This window comes from Poecile atricapillus, chromosome 21, assembly GCF_030490865.1.
Source record: "Poecile atricapillus isolate bPoeAtr1 chromosome 21, bPoeAtr1.hap1, whole genome shotgun sequence".
NCBI classification, from domain to species: Eukaryota; Metazoa; Chordata; class Aves; order Passeriformes; family Paridae; genus Poecile; species Poecile atricapillus.
The window spans coordinates 6,783,628-6,800,151 of NC_081269.1; the positions used below are offsets into that span (position 1 = coordinate 6,783,628).

Consider the following 16,524-nt stretch of genomic DNA (forward strand, 5'->3'; position numbering starts at 1 on the left):
CTTGAAGTGCAGCAAGGCACAGGAGAGCACAACTCCCAGTAACTCTCTGTTCCCTGACCACTGACGTAGCCCAGCCTCGCTGTGCCCCGGCTCCAGGCTCATCCCTGTGGGAAGAGCACACGGCTGGCAGAGGCTGCAGGCACCCCTGGGACCCTGAGAGCCCTACCTGTCACACAAGATGAAGTGGAGGAGCAGCATTCCCTGGGGGCAGAGCAGCAGACTGTCAGAGAACAAGCCATGACCTTGTGAGGTAAAAAAGGCTCTGCAGAGGAGAGTTGTTCTTGCCTTAACAGTCTGTTACCAGGCTCTAAAGCAAAACCCAACTTAAGTAAATCCTTAATTTAGTGTAGGTGCTAATGGGATTCCAAGTGGGTATGTTGTGTACTTGCTGCTGATGGAAAGCATCTGTGTTGCTTTCAGACTTGACTTTGAAAGTCAGTTCTGTTGCTCAAGTCTGAGATTTAAAGCATCAGAAACCTACACTGTCGAAGAAAATAACTTGACATTGTTCTTATGAGGTTCTTCTTCCCCAAAATACCATGTTTGGGCTGTCAGAGGCCTGGACTGACTGCAAGAAAGCTCTTCAGAAGGGTGCTCATGCTGTATGGTGAGCAAATATATTCCAGGGGTTATTTCTAGGGGTGCTGCTTCCTCTAGTCAGATCATGAACAAGACATCAGTGATTTGAAACCCTGAGCCAATTTTTAGTGGGCTCACACCTTTTCAACAGTCAGGCATCACAGGAAAATCTGACACCTTTTGACTTCTATCCCTCAGAGCTTTGTAGGCTGCTCAACTAAATTCACAAGGCACTAATATTTTTTTTTTTCTCTCTCTAAAAGATCATAGGTGGAAAGCCATTTTTATTAAAAATGCTTCTGTTTCAACTCTGAAATGTCTGAAGCTAAAGGTCTAGCTAAAGATTTAATAGTTCATGTCCAGGTCAGCAGGTTAAAACAGAGCCATGAGCAAAGTTAGTCTGGACTGGAGGATTTGTTGAATGCAAGCAGAGTTTCCTTTCAAGCACGTCAAACCTGATCTCAGCTCCTGCTATCATATCAAATGCCATTGCCTGTCTCAGGACAATGTTCCCACCTGAGGAGCACTGGATTTTTTTTGGAAAGTCACTGTTATTACCTGCTCAGCTTCTTGCAGATGCTGCTGTGGATCTGCTCTCTGCCTGTGGCTGATTTTATAGCCTGTCAGATGGCACTGGATGCTCCTGACATGGAGCATGACCTTGGGAAGCCGTTACCAACTCAGGGGGCCTCTTCTTGGTGTGAGTTTCCCCATCCAGGTGTCTGCAGGTGCCTTTTTATGGACCAGATCTTGTGGTGCACAGTCTGGAGGAAGTGTGTGGTGGTGAAGGATGGAAGCTCATTTTGAGGAGTCATGTCCCAGTGCTGTAGGTTAAGGAGCTCTTTTTCCATCCTGTGTGCAAAAGTTATCTGTTACAGCTGATTCCTGCATGATTACAGCTGCTTGCAAGGTGTCATTCCTGAACCCAGTGATGCAGTCTGGGAGGAAGGCTGGCATGTGGCTTGATTTTTCTTTACTGGGAAGAAACTGCACTTCAGAGCATCTTAATTGGGTAGCTCTCCAGAGATAGCCAAAGCAGCTTACTCAGTGTGTTTGTGCAGAGTTGAGAAGCAGGTCAGCAGATACCTTTTTATAGCATCCTTATAACTGCAGGGACAGGGCTCGCATATTAATTTGGAATGTGCCTCTAGAACCGTGACTGGAGAGAAGGAGCTGCTTTCCAGCCCCTCTTGTAAGAAACTGCTGTTGTATGGCAACAACAATTAGCTACAAAAGCTAAGTAATCTCTGTTGTTCTAAGGCAAGGCAATTAATCATTAAATCAGACTTGGAAAAGATCTTGGGTCGTGCGGTGTAGTCCCTGCCATGCTTTGTTGTTTTCCTACAGTTCCTCTTATCAAGAGCATTGTCAAGGCTGATTTTAAATAGTCCAAGCACTGAAGCTTCTCTGTTCCTCAGAGGAATTTAGTGCCGCTTAATAATTCTCACTGTCGGTTTTCCCAGACATTTAGCCTAAATTTTCCCTTTTCTGGCTCATCTCCATGACTTATATCCAAGCACAGCATCTGGAATGGCTACAGTGCTGTCCCTCCCCCAGCTCTCCCCTCCCAGACTCCGAGGTGCATTTTTGGCTCCTCACCCAACGTGTTCCATCATATTTTGCAGTGGTGAATCACTTAAGTCCACCCACCAATCTGCTTTTACCCCTCTGGTGCCTCTGGTTCAAACACTGAGCACTCCAACTCGTGAGCATGACGCCAGCAATCAGAGCATGTAACAACTCCCTGTTACAGAGAACAAATCCCAATTTTTTCCTCAGTTGCACCATCATTTATGTGGTTTTAGTGGGCTTTAGACTAATCCCTTCTTAAGCTGGTTTGCACTGTGGGAGTCAAATATAAGCTGCTAACTTTAGTGATGGCTGAAAAGTAAGAACACCACAGATTGTCACATTTACCTTTCTGCAGTTCTTTGCACTTCTGGGACCTTCCAAATGCCAGAAGAGTTTCTTTGGGAGCTTGATCTCCTTCCATTTGTCTCTGTGTTGCATGCATGTCTGATTAGCTGACTGCTTTATTACCCTTCCTGGTCTATCCACAGCTGGTTTTTACCAACATTTGTGGGTGTCCTTCTAAACCTGCCCCTGTGGGACAGTAGATTTTTCCCAGTAGGACATCAATATATGTAATTATTAATGTCAATGAAGTTTGTCTTGCCATAAATCTCAGTAGCAGCAAATTTATTCCTTTGGCTCAGCGTTTAGCACGGTCTGGTTTGGGTTTCAGGGTGACAAATTGGAGAACTCCCTCTGAGGTTTTGCAAACCAAGTAGGAGCTCAAATGCCTCCTGAAATTCCCCACACAACCTCAATTCTGGGTCTTTCTTACAAGGTTTAAGATTCCCTGGTTGCAGCAATGGCAGGTGTCTGCTGAGCTGTGCTCCCATGACAGGCTCTCACTGTGTGGGCTGACGTGGGGAGAGCATGAGAGGCATGGAAATAAAGCCCAGAGCTGCCTTTTCCTGTGCTGTGTTGTGACATGGCACCTCTCACACCTCCTGCTTGTCCCAGCAGCTCTCAGCCTGGGGAAAACTGTTAGCAGAGATTAGTGGGGAACATGGCAAACGTGTGTGATAAAGGCAAACCAGATAAAGGCAAACTCCCAGGCTGGTGGAGTTTAATGACACTGAGAATTAAGTCTTTTGTGAAGTGATCTTTTGTTACCTGATTGCTCTGTAGCAGGGCTTTCTTCTTCCAGGAATCAACACCCTGCACATATTCCCTATTTAGATTTTACTGAGGGAAAGGCAGGAGGCTCGGGAGATGCTGCAAGGAAGATGCAGGCAATGGACCCACTTGAGGCTTTCTAGAAAGTGTCTGGACTGAGACAGGACTAATTAAGGAGGTGAAGAAAAATAAAGAAATGAAGGTGAAAATGAAGAATACACAGGGGTTTGGAGCTGGGGCATTACAAGAGTGACTGGCAAGGAGAGGTGATGAAGAAGCTGATGTGCAGTGTGACAGATGTGATAGCAGGTGTGTGCTAGAGGTTGGGTTGTACCTGTAAGAAGAGAGGAGAGGGAGAGACTGGACAGGAGCAGGAAGGAGCCAGGATGCTGCTGTGAGCCCCTGAGTGGAACTGGCTCTGAAGCAGCACAATGAAAGGTTCACAGGAGAAAATTGGGCAGTTTTTAGTGAAAATGGTCCTTGTCTGCAGCTGCCCATGAGCTCTGTACCATCCCATTCAGAGCTGGCCCCTGCTCAGAGAAAGCACTCCAGGGTGATGAGACTCTGGGGAATCTTGTGATCCCTTTGGATTTCCAGCTGAGAGAGACTCTTTAACCTCCCTGTTTTTTCTGTAACAGGTGGCTGTGAAAAACAACATTGATGTATTTTACTTCAGCTGCCTAATCCCTCTCAACGTGCTTTTCGTCGAGGATGGCAAAATGGGTGAGTGCTTGGAGGTGTGTGGTGAGGCCAGGCTGTGCTCCCAGGGCCCAGCTGGGTGCAGGTGTCTCCTGGCTGAGTTTCTGTGCCCTGACCTTCAAACCATTCCATCTCAGCAGGTTTGGTCTGCTGGCTGGTCCCTGCTGTCCTCCAGCTCCAATACTTGCCAGAACCCTCCTCTCATGCTCTCTGCCAGACAAGGAGTGAATCTGGTTTATTTGAAGCTGATTTTTTTTTTTTTTTGGTATTTGTTTGGATTGGGGTTGTTGTAGTTTTGGGGTTTTTTGACGGTTTGATTCACTTGAATGGGTCTAGGATTTGTTCCCATACCATTTTCACTGGAATTTGTGTATTCTTAGTCACCTATATTAAATTTTTGTTTGAATTGGCTGGAAGTTGCTAGAAAAGCAGCTTTCATTAACGTAATCCTAAATGTGTGGATCTCCTTCCTCCTTGTCAAATCCTGCATGTTCTTGGCTTGTAAACAGCTCATATGGCAAAGACTATCTCTCTTTTGGGGAAGGCGAAAATCCATCAGAGCTTTGCTGCTTTTACAAAGAGACTGGGGTTGTTATAGAAGTAAATTCTTTATCTGTCCCCAGCAGGGCAAAAAATTACCAAAAGCCCTTTTGTGTGTCTACCTTGAAACATTCTGTGGTGTGTTAATTAATGCTGGGGTCCTGTGAGGATCCCACAGTGCTGATGGGGTTTTTTTGTTTCTAGAGCGCCAGGTCTTCCTTGCAACATGGAAGGATATTCCAAATGAAAATGAGCTTCAGTTCCAGATTAAAGACTGTCACCTGAATGCTGGTGAGTAACTTCATTCTGCCATGCTGAGAGCACTTTTGATGTATTGCCATTAAACATCACCTTATTAATATCACCCTAGTAAAATAAGCTGATGGCTAATGAAGAGGTAAGTATTGCACTTTTGAATAGAACAGCCTGGGATCCTAGGGCTTGTTTCAGTCAAAAACTTTACCTGAGTCCCCATAAAAGCACACCTCAAATACCAAGTCTTTGATTTGACCCATCTGTTTCTTCCTTTCATTCTGGACCTTGTATTCTTGTTTTCCCTTTTATACTTTGCTTCCCTGCAAAGCTGCTCTTTAAATGGAGCTGAATGTGGTGTTGGGGCTGTTCAGCAGCCCTGTCCTGCTGCTGTGAGTTTTGAACAATGTGTTCCAGCCCTACTGCATCACCCTGGGCCACTCACTTCACCTTTTGGCAGCTTCCTTCTTCTGTCTGTTCTGAAATATTAACCCTACAGATGCTACAGGGTGTTGGGTGTTTGTGGAGGACAGGCAATATGGGAAGGGTCTGCTGTTGTTAGCTGGGATATTGATGCATTTTTTGGTTGTGTTTGGTCCTGTTCAGCTTGTTTGGCCGTAAAGTTTCCTCTGTGAGCATCTTGTACGTGTGACCTTACTACTGCTGAAGGATAAGGGAGTGTAAAAGAGCGGAATGGGGCCAGCTCTGCTCCTGCTCAGGAGGTTCTGGACAGGAGCCAAGTGATTCTACCAAAAGCTGCTCTGTTTCACAGATGAAAGAAGTGTCCCTATTGATTACCAACCCTGTAACCTTTTTATTCTCTCATGCCTGCTATTACACAATGAACACCCTCGTGCTTCAATAGCAGACAGAAACCATGGGTCTCTTTGTACTCATAATTATTACTATTTTGGAATATAAAAGATGGAGCACACAAGAGGAGGGGAAAAATAGCAGCTGTTGGACCTTATGACTTGATTTCACTGTGGGGTTTCAAATGAGAACAACCTCTGTGCCTCCCCCAGTCCTCCCTCTGCTCCTGACCGAGCTTGGCATTGCCTCTCCCCCTGCACTGCAGAGCTGCTGCTGCTGGTGCCTTCTGCCCTGGCCATGCCCTGGCTGCATCCAGGGCTCTTTATCTCCAGTCAGAAACCCTGGAAGCTGCTGCTCATTTTGGTGTTGAAGTGCTGCCTAGCAGGGGATGTGTTTGGGGTGAGAGAGGGGGCGGGTTGGGAAGATTGGCGGTCCTGCAGCCTGGCCTCCCCCTGCTCCCTCTGGAAGATGTTATGAAACGTGGAGTGGCAGAATGCTCCCCATTCCAAAAGGGTTTGCCAGCTCAGGGCCAGACTGCTCACCCAGGCCTGGGATGCTCAGAGGAGAACAAGTTAGCAGCTCTCAGAGGGAGCAGGGAACACTGGGCAGTTCCTCTGCAGTGGGATCTGCAGCCTTTTCCAGGGAGGAACGTGGCCACAGAGCCTTTCCAGAGCACAGCCCATCCCTTGGGATGCTCAGGGGAGTGCAGGAGCTGCCAGGAGCTGCCAGCCTCTTTGGCTTGTGCACAGCAGAAAGTGGGTCTCACCTCATAGACAGATTCCAAACACTTCCATCCGCTGAGGTTTCTGTTTCTGTGTTTCCTCTGCCAGCACCTCCTCCCTCTTGAAACTCTTTGACCACCTGGCTTGGGCACAGAGCTTGCAGGAGAGAAAACCAGGGAAATGTTGTGTGCTTGCCTCAGTCCCTTGTATTTTTTCTACCAGTGCAACCCTGACTCAGCCTGCTCACCTCAGTTTCCTACAGGCAGTAACCTCCTCTAGCTCAGACTGTCCTAAGAGCATCAAGCTTTGCTTGCACAAGGATCAGCCAAATCCAAAACCCATGGAGTGCTGGGTTTCCAGCATCCTTGGGGGCACAGACTTCTCACAGCATGGCAAGTGAGACACACCAGGGCAGAGGCAGAACAGGCTGGGTGAAATCTGGCAGGAGCTGAATCCACCTTCTAGTTTACACCAGAGCAAGGGTGTGTGCCTCAGGAGGGTGATAATTTTTCAAGATTCACAATCTTGATTGTTTAAATCCAGTGAAAATAGGCTTAAGACACCTCCATTCTTCCAAGAAGAACAAAAGTCTGCATATAAAATCTTTAGGAACTTGATCCTTGTGGAGGAAGGGCTGGTTCCTGTTCCAAAGACTCTCTGTAGGAAATGAGTAACCACAATAAAGCTCTTGATTTGGGCTGTCAGTGGATGTGGTGTTCTTTGCAGGTTTGCAATGCACTCGTGGCAGAGCTGCACAAAACTCTGCAGATTCCAGCAGCTCCTCACCAAACCTGAGGAGAGGTTGGGTTTGTGCAGCCCTCCAGCACAGGGAACAGCTCCAGAGCACCGCTGGCTCCTCGGAGTGACTCCTTATCCCTGAGTTGTTATCCCTGCTGGGATCAGTCATTCATTCCTAGCCTGAGCCCACCCACCAGGTGGTGAGTGCTCAGAGACACCATTCATGCCTCAGCCTCACTGATCCCAGCCCAGTGACGCGAGTGGAGCTGGAGCTAAAAATACTCTGCTCCCAGTGCTGTGCCCTAACACAGCTCCAGCAGCCACTTGGAGCCGTGTGGAGCAGCTGTGCTGGGAGAGGCTGCTCAGGAGTGTGATCCCTGCACCCTCAGAGCCTGGCTTTCCTTCTCCAGCTTTCCTTCTCCCAGCTTTCCTTCTCCAGCTTTCCTTGTCCCAGCTTTCCTTGTCCCAGCTTTCCTTGTCCCAGCTTTCCTTCTTCCAGCTTTCCTTCTCTCAGTTCTCCTTCTCCAGCTTTCCTTCTCCCAGCTTTCCTTCTCCCAGCTTTCCTTCTCCCAGCTTTCCTTCTCCCAGCTTTCCTTCTCCCAGCTTTCCTTCTCCCAGCTTTCCTTCTCCAGCTTTCCTTGTCCCAGCTTTCCTTCTCCCAGCTTTCCTTCTCCCAGCTTTTCCTTCTCCCAGCTTTCCTTCTCCCAGCTTTCCTTCTCCCAGCTTTCCTTCTCCCAGCTTTCCTTCTTCAGCTTTCCTTCTCCAGCTTTCCTTCTCCCAGCTGCAAACAGCCTTTGCTTTCCCGAGTTCTCACATCTGTGTGAGGAGCAGGGCTGAAGTTCTGCTCTGCAGAGCAGCCAAGCAGGGGGTGCTGCTCTTCCTCAGTGGAGAAACTGAAATTTGAATTTCTTTCTCTCCCCCACCCAGCACATATTCCCTATTTAGCTTTTACCAAGGGAAAGGCAGGAATCTTGGGAGATGCTGCAAGGAAGATGCAGGCAGATGGACCCACTTGAGGCTTTCTAGAAAATGTCTGGAGTGAGACAGGACTAATCAAGGAGGTGAAAAATAAGGAAATTAAGGTGAAAATGAAGAATACACAGGGGTTTGGAGCTGGGGAATTACAAGAGTGACTGGCAAGGAGAGGTGATGAAGAAGCTGATGTGCAGTGTGATGTAGCTGTGTGCAGCCAAGAGGTTGGGATGTGGCTGGGAGATGTTCAGAAATGGTGAGAGGGAAAGGCTGGACAAGAGCAGGAAAGAGCCAGGATGCTGCTGTGAGCCCCTGAGTGGAACTGGCTCTGAAGTGAGTTGGCTTGGAACAGGGATTTGTTGGGGGCTGGGATTTTATCTGTCATAAAAGCAGCGTGTGAGTTTCTTGTACATCCAGAGCTGTCTGTCACAGTGTAACAGTCACCTTACAGCACCTCCTGTGCAAACTGCAGATTTTTCTCCAGGTTATTGCTTTTCTTCCTTCAAACAAAAAGGAGATAAACACAGGCAGACAGCAGAGAAGCGTCTGTGGGAGTCTGTGCTCCCAGGCCTTTGTAGGTAAAAGATCCATCCTGTGCTGCCCACAAGGCAAGCCAAATAGGATTGGTTTGAGCTTTGGTGGCTTGCAACAGGGATGGCAAAAAAAAGCTCCTGTTCCTGGCAGCTCATCCCAAAGCACTGAGCCACCAGAAAATCTTGGCTGCTGATAGCCCAGAGCACGGCAAGTGAAGCCAGGGCTAAGGTGCCAGGCTGTGGGATGAGGAGCAGGCACCTTTAAGTGAGAAGTGGGGTCTGATCTGTGTCTCCACCGTCTTTGTTTCCAAAAAAAAACAAATCCCAGACTTTTGAAGGTATTCCCACCGCTCCCAGTGACTCAGGGAGAGACGAGTGCTTAATTCAGGATTTGGGGCTCAGGTTCCCAGTGGTGAGAGATGAACCAGGCCTGTGGCTGTTCCTGGGGGCTGCAGCTCTCTGGCTGTGGAGGAACAGGTCCCTCTGGAGCTGTGTCGTGGGACCAAGGTGTGCTTAGGATGCCCTGCACATCTTGAATTCATTAGAGCTGTTCCATGCATCAGCCTCTTAGGAAGAGGTTGGGAAAGTTCCCTGGAGAAAGTCTCATTCAGAAATAATGAAAACATAAGGTCATGGTTATATCCCAGCATTCTCATCTCTTATTAATCCAGTGCTAAATTAATTGATTTGGGTTTTTTTTTTAATGAAAATACACGAATCTAGTGCATGAAAATAGATTCCTTAACTGTTATAGCTCAAATATTCTGGGTGCTGTTGGTGCAACTGAGGTTTCCCCCGTAACTGAGCGTGCACTGAAGCTCAGTTTGCCTTGTTTACACTGTTTTTTTTTCAACATGTCAAGTTTGAAAATTCTAAATTCTAAAGGATCACTACATTAGGATATGCAAATCAAATGAGCTAAATGTTTTTCTTTTTCCAAACACTGCTTACCCAAACCCACAGAGTGAAAAAGGATGAGCTGACTTGCACATGGAGATTGCCTTCCATTTAATGGCACTCAATCTGTTGCTGTGCTGTTCAGCACAGGAATTTTAGGTTTACTTGCTTATTACTGGTCTACACTTTAGTGTGAAACTGCAGCTTTCATGTGTGGAGTTGCACATGCCTTTATTGGTATGCAGTGGTCACTTTGTTTTTCTCCCTTAAGTAATTTGCTAATGCCAGAACAGAGAAATTGGATTTTATTTTGATGAAACAACCTGGGGGACAATCATACACAAGCTTGCATTGTTTGTTTCTTTCCTGTATGTGCAAATCTTGTAGCTGATAGTTTAATAAATTACAGAACTGATGCATATTACATGTAATGGAAATGAATGTACTGTCACAACATTGCCCCAAGTGCCTCCCCACTGCATCAGTCTGTGCTTGGTATTTGAATGCAGTTCTTGGCTGGATGCTCAGAGCCATTCAGGTGCTGCTAGAAATGGCACAGGGATGTTCTATGCTGGTATTTTATGCTACCACAGCATAAAATACAACTATTAAATTCTACTTTCTGATACAGAGCGCTTATTGCAGATTGCCACAAAGTTCAGAAAAGGTCAGTGTTGGCTCCGAGTTGTGCCTGTCCTTCGTGCAAACCCCGTGGTTCTCAGGTGCTCATCTTGGCTCTCTGAGTTCAGATGTGAAGTTCTTAGGTTGGTGGGTAGAAGATTTCAGCTCATTCTTTGCTTCACCCAGGAGAAAAGTGCTGTTAAAAGAGTTTTGGGTCACTTCAGTGCAAAGGAGGAGACCTTGTGCAGCTGCTCCTCCCTGTGTTTCCGTGTGCACTGCTTGGCTGTGTGGCACTGAGGTGAAGAATTCTGTTCAGAAAGGAAAATACAAAGGAAAACAAACCAGCCCTGAAAGCTGGGCTGATGTCAGAGGCTTCCCTGGCCTCGTTGATGGCCAAACCTCCCTTTGTCCTTCCCTTGTGCTTTGGGAGGGTTGTGAGAATAAACCTTGAGACAAAAGAAAGTTGCTGTGCAAGGCCAGGTGCTGCTTTGCTGAAGGACTTGTGTGCTCTGCAGAGTCCCCAGAGTCACCCAGCCCTGCTCCTGCCTCCCTGGGCTCTGGGGGCCCAGGCTCAGCTCCCTGCTCCCAGCAAGATCTGCCTGGCTTTATTTTATTTATTTCTTTTTTAAGGGCTGTGCTGTCACATGGCATTAGCGGTCCTGCCTTCAGCCAGCCACAGCCTGCCACTGTTGCTTAGCAACTCTGATCATCTCCAAAATCCAAATTGCTGATCCTCCAGAGCACAGGAGGGATGGGAGCTGCTACCTGGGGGGGAGAGAGGGGGTCAGCTCTCACCAGGCCACAAATCTGTGCTCAGAGAGAGCTTAGGCAAGCCAGGCATCAGCTCCAGCCTGCTCACCACCTCTGGCTGAGGCAGGGCATCTTTGGTGGGGCTTTTTGTGCTCTTTGGAGGGTAACTGAGGTCAGGGGAGCAGAAAATATGCTAACTAGGGTTTGTCCTGCCTCACTTTCCCTCCCTGCATCCCCCTACAAGCACATTCCTGTTCAGAAATCCGCCCCTCAGCAGAGGCTGAGATGTTTCCATTGCAAGAGGAGCCAGCACATGAAGATTTTGGTGTAAGAGCAGCTGCTCTGTGGCCGTGTCTCACCTGCTGAGCTCCTCAAGCACAGCTCCCCTGCTCTGCCATCATACCCTGTGGTGGAGTAGCAGCCAAAATTGCAGCTCCTCATTCCAGTCCTGCATCCTTGCTCCCCAGGGAGTGCCTTTACTCCGACAGCATCTCCCAGCAGAGGGGAGGCTGCTGTGGCAGGTGTCAGGATTGCTGGAGAAAGTCCTTGCCAGAAGTTCCACCTTCAGGAGACACATCCAGAGGGGTGAGGTTTAACCACAGCCTGTCAAAATGGGGCAAACAAAATCCCATTTAACACCAACATCTCTCTCACACAAGGATTTCCTCTCTGAGCCAGTGCTTGTGTTGGACCTTCCCAAAGGCCTGGAGGCTCCTGTAGATTGCTTGGGAGCATGAGAATATGGGAATTTGGGCTTCATTCCTGGTGGGTGATGTCCTTGCAGCACTGATTAATCCCAGCCACGCTCCCTGCAAGGAGGGGACTGCTCTGCACTGCCCAGTGCTCAAGTCTGGCTGAGTTTATTGTGGAGAGGAGGAGTATGGGTGGGAGGAGGAGACAGGCAATGAGGGGTTTTAAGTAAAAGATCTCATTAGTTACATATATCTGCCAGTTTCCATAGTAACTGGGGAAGAGAGGAAGCCTAAATCTGAGTGTGTCTGGGTAGCTGGATGCCTGAACCATCCTCGACCTGCGGGGAGCTGCTCTGGAGCCTGGGGAGAAAAGGGGTGCAGCAAAGGCTCCAGGCTGCTCTGGGAAGTGTCTGCATCAGGCTGCAGATTTGTAGGACCCTTTACTTCCTCCTCCCACCATTCCCTGGTGCATGAACAGGCTCTGCTGTCCTCTGTAGTCCCTCAGCACACACTGGTGTCCATTCTCAAATCTGGCACCCTGTGGAGCTGTGTGTCTGTGGGTGCAGGGATGGATTAGAGCTGCACAATCATTTTTTGCTGCTTCTCTGCTGCTGTCCTGCTCCCTGTGCTCCTTCAGGTGGATCCCACATTTCCAGTCTCTGGGCTTTCAGTGCCAGTTGGTTTAAGGCTGTTTCTCTCTCTCATTTTTTGTCAGTGGTGCCCAACCTGCTCTGCGTGACCCAGCATAGATAAAGTATAATTTTAATAGGGAGTTAAATTTCTCCTGCTGGGCACCAGGAATGGGAATTTGCCAATGATGCTTATGAGGTGTGGGATCTTCCACCCCAAGTGTGACTGTGCCCCTTTTCAGGCCTGATGTTTGCTCTGCTCTGTGCTGAGGAACCCCTCAGCATCCAGGGGCTCTGGTTTGAGTCCTGGTGTTCCGTGTGTTTGCCTGTTCTGGTCTCCTCAAAAAGTCCCTTAGAAACAATGTGTGTGACAATGACACCCATCCAGGTGTTCAGGTGAAATCACACCTCATTGGCAAGGGTACCACAGCCCTGTGATGTCTAGAGACAGTGTCTGGGGGGGTTACCCTTTCAATTAATTGCTTTTTAAAAAAGGGAAAGCATTTTTATTTCCTTGTAGGACATTGATTTGGCCAGAAGCATCTGTGTGTGAGGGAAGTAGGAGGGACCTCAGAATGTGAGCAAGCCTCAGGCTGTGATCTTTGTTCTTTTCCACCTTCATGTTCTGACTTTTTGGCTGTCTGTAGCTGGTTGGGGGGTGTAGATAAAGCAGAGTCCTCTTCCCCTCTGAGCAGCCTTGAAAGTCTCAAGTCCTGAGTGACCCAGGGCAGGGAGAGCCCTGTAAAATGGGCAAGTTCTTACCAAGAGATCACAGCCTGAAGGGAATGAGGTGGGTCCATGGTGAGAACTGGGTATTTTTTCTCCTTGTGTCATGCGTGCTCCTGTCCCCAGGGAAGGAGCCAGCATTCCCTGTGCCCTTGCATCCTGGGAATGCTCCTCAGGGCTCTCCCGTCTCTGCAGATGATGGATCTCAACTAACAGATGTGCTTTTTCTCTCTTCCCTCCAAAGACACTGTCTCCAGCAAACTGCAGAACAACAATGTCTACACCATTGCCAAGAGGAACGTGGAGGGGCAGGACATGCTCTACCAGTCCCTCAAACTCACCAACGGCATCTGGATCCTGGCGGAGCTGCGCATCCAGCCCGGGAACCCCAACTACACGGTGAGGGCTCAGAACAGAGGGCATGGCACAGCCTGGGCTCCTGCTGCCTCACCCACACACTCAGCTCTTCCTCCCTGCTCTTCCTCCCTCCCTGCTCTCTCTGTTTTGAGGGAGATGCTGTTAATTTGGCTGGGGGGGTGAGGAGTGCCGAAGGGGAAAGTGAGGAGCGACAGAATTGCCCTGCTCTGTCACCAGTGAGCTGGGACAGTGCCCGCTCAGCAACGAGCAGTGACTTGCCAAGGTGACCCAGAGATAAAGCCAAGAGATATTAGCAAGAAAGCATTGCCAGGGTGCCCTTCCCCCTCTTACAGACAAGGGGAAATTTATGCCCCGCCGTGTTCCCGGCTGGCTGTGGCCCTGTGCTGGCAGCAGCCTGTGGCTGGTGGGGAGGCGCTCTCTGTCCTGCCTCATGCACCCCTGTGACTCTTTGACTTCACTGCCCTTCCGAGGGACCTGTGTGTCTCTGGTATTAGAGAATTTATCTCCTGTTGGAAGCTGTGCCAGGAGTTTCAAGAGGAATCTGTGGTCTGGGGAGCCACGGGGTGAGTGTGAGCGTTGGAAGGTGATTTAAAGTGTTTGCACAAGGTTTGATGCTGCAAGCCTGGTCTCAGCCTGATCTTTGCTTTAGAGAGGAGTGACAGCCAAGTTTGTGTCCATCAGGACTGAGCAGCAGATCCTTAGAAGCCCTTGGGTTTAGTGCTGTGATTTGCAGCCCGAGGACAAGCACAGGTCCCTTGCCTCAGTTTGGGACCGTGTCCCCTTTCCTCCTGCCTGTGGGGCCACCTACATTTGCTGAGAATTTGGGAAGCCCACAGTGGGAGTCTGCTTTTGTTTTCCTCCTGCTTGCAGCAAGCTCTGAAAGGGCAGTTTGGAGTTGGTGATGAAGAAAGCAGGAGAAATGCCCTGTGTGTTTGTCAGCAGCCATGTCCAACCCATTCCCAGCCACCTTTGTGGACATGGCAGGGAGCTCCTGCCCCTCTTTTCCCCAGCACTAACCTCTCCTCTCCTCTCCTCTCCTCTCCACAGCTCTCCCTGAAATGCCGAGCTCCAGAAGTGTCCCAGTACATCTACCAGGCCTACGATGCCATCTTGAAAAACTAACAGGAGACGGAGCCTGTGCCTCACCCTGCAGAAGGAGGGGGGAAAAAGGGGTCCCCAGAGCCTCCTTCACCGCCAGCGTGAGGGAAAGCACTCGTAACTGGAAGCAGCTGTATTCATGTGTAGGATTTCAGTCAAAGGCACTGATTAAACAAGGTAGCAATTAGTATCCACGTGCTAACGATGATAGGGAACAAACCCCTTTGGTATTTTTAGCGTCCATGGAGTTTGTAACCACTGCTTCAGACTACTCCCATCTCCCCCTCGCCCCTCACTCATCCGTTCTCGTGGGCTTCTCTCCATTTTGTGCCAATGTTCAGTGTTTTCTAAATGGCTTTAGGTGTAGTTTGGATTTTGTAAAATAACTGCTCATTGGAAAAACAAACACCGAGCAAGAACCACACATCCGCTCATTAAAACAAGGCAGAAGTGTCGAAAACATAACACTGCACTTTATTTTATATTTTTATACTTTTTTTTTCGAGTTTTTCTATTGTAATTGGCTTAAAGGTGATTGCAAGGAAGTCTTGGGAGCCCTGCAGGGACAGTGGGCTCTAGCAGGGTGAGCACGGCCTCGGGGAATTAGGAACAGAGCCATCAGTTGGGTCTGAGGAGGGGGATGGAGCCCTAAAAAGGGATTTTTATTGCTCTTGTGCTGGCAGACAGCGCTGCTTCAATGGTGTTTTCACTCCAGCCATCTCCCTGCCTCATGAGCTGGTGATTTGAGGAGTGAGGCTGCTTTTGTGTGGGGAGGAGCTGCGGGCCTGGATGGGTGACAGGGCAGCAGTGGATGAAATGTTGGAAATGAGCCTGTTCTTAGAGCAAAAGGCTCATGCCAGAGTTCCAGGTGTGGTCTCTGCACCCTCACCCGTGTGCAGCTCCTCTTCCTCCCATTCTTTCCGTGCCTGTTGAGGCCAAGCTGCCGTCTCAGCCATCCCTGAGCTGTGCCCCCTCTCCCAGCGCTGGCCCTGGCAGTTCCCAGGCTCGTGGTGGCACATCCAGATGTGGCAGTGCCACTTCCCCAGCGGGGCTGCAGGTGTCAGCCAGGCCCCTTCAGCGAGGGGCCACTGCTGGCAGTGCCCAGGATGCCAGGGGAGCAGAGTGGCTGTGTCCTGCTGTCCCCAAAACCCAGGTTTGGGGCGTGGTGGGAGATGGTTTGGGCTTGGCAGCGTTTGCTCCCTGCCTGCCTGGGGCACTCAGCTTGCAGCTGGGCCGAGTGGGGCAGGTGATGGAAGCGTTTCTCCCGTTGCAGCTCCACTCTTGGTGCCCAGAGACACACGGTGGCCAGAGCCAGCCAGGTTCCTCCTCTGAGTCCCTGTCCCAAGCAGCCCCATGCCCTGGCCCCTCTTTTCCAACCTGTCCCTTAGAGCCAGGATTGTTTCCCTTTCAGTCCACAGCTGTGGGCTCCTCATTGCAACCCCTCAGTGCTGCAGCAACAGCAGTGAAAGCAAAGCCTCTTGCATGTCCCTGCTCCATCCAGAGCTTGTCCTGCTTAATCCAAGCCCAAATCCAGAACGGCCTCCCCCTCCCCAGCATGCTTGGACATCTCCTCCCCAGCTAACAAAGCTCTTGCGTGTAGCAACCCCCCTGTTGTCCTTTTCGATGCCACTTTGAAAGGCAGTAAATGTTTCACGGTGGGAGATCGTTCATCAGGGCTTTGGCACTGACTGCAGCCAAGAGAAACCAGTGCTGGGAAAAGGTCGCAGTGTCCTGGGAGAGGCTCCAGCAGCACCCAGGAGCTGCAGGACCCTGAGGAAGGTGGTGTCCCCGTGTAGGAACCCCTGTGCTCTGGAAGAAAGTGGGGCAGAGCCGGAGCAACCCGGCCCTTGAGCCCTGCCCACGCGTGCTGGGAGGTGATGTGCTCCAAGCCCTGCGGGTGTAGTGTAAAAGTCATTAACAGAGTAATTAAGAAAGCACCGGTGGCACTGAGTGCGGTGCTGTGTCGGGGCAGGGAGGAGAGCTCAGCTTCGATGTGGGGAGGGGGTTCCTGAGCGCCTCCTTCTCTTGCCAAATTCCTTCCCAGCTTTTTGGGGTGGGTGTCTGAGCAGAGCCGGGGCTGCTTGGTGGCGTTCCCTCCGCCCCTGCTCGTTCGAGTGTTCGCCGTTCGTGTTGCTCCTCAGGCTTTACCTGCCCTCCGTGTCAATAAACTCATTTCCACGAGGCTCTGGCTGCGTGTGGC

General features: G+C 49.8%; 1 protein-coding gene across 3 annotated transcripts in view; it reads left to right on the forward strand.

Moving 5' to 3' along the window:
• Nucleotides 1–16,506, forward strand: part of AP2B1 (adaptor related protein complex 2 subunit beta 1) — a 76,911-nt gene extending 60,405 nt beyond the window's left edge. For all 3 annotated transcript variants that reach the window (XM_058854358.1, XM_058854360.1, XM_058854359.1), the window contains 4 exons: nt 3,903–3,987; nt 4,708–4,794; nt 13,093–13,247; nt 14,274–16,506. In XM_058854358.1, the coding sequence (XP_058710341.1) occupies nt 3,903–3,987; nt 4,708–4,794; nt 13,093–13,247; nt 14,274–14,348 (402 nt within the window). In that variant the 3' untranslated portion in view covers nt 14,349–16,506. The remainder of the gene's footprint in view (nt 1–3,902; nt 3,988–4,707; nt 4,795–13,092; nt 13,248–14,273) is intronic.
• The last annotated feature ends 18 nt before the right edge of the window (nt 16,507–16,524 follow it).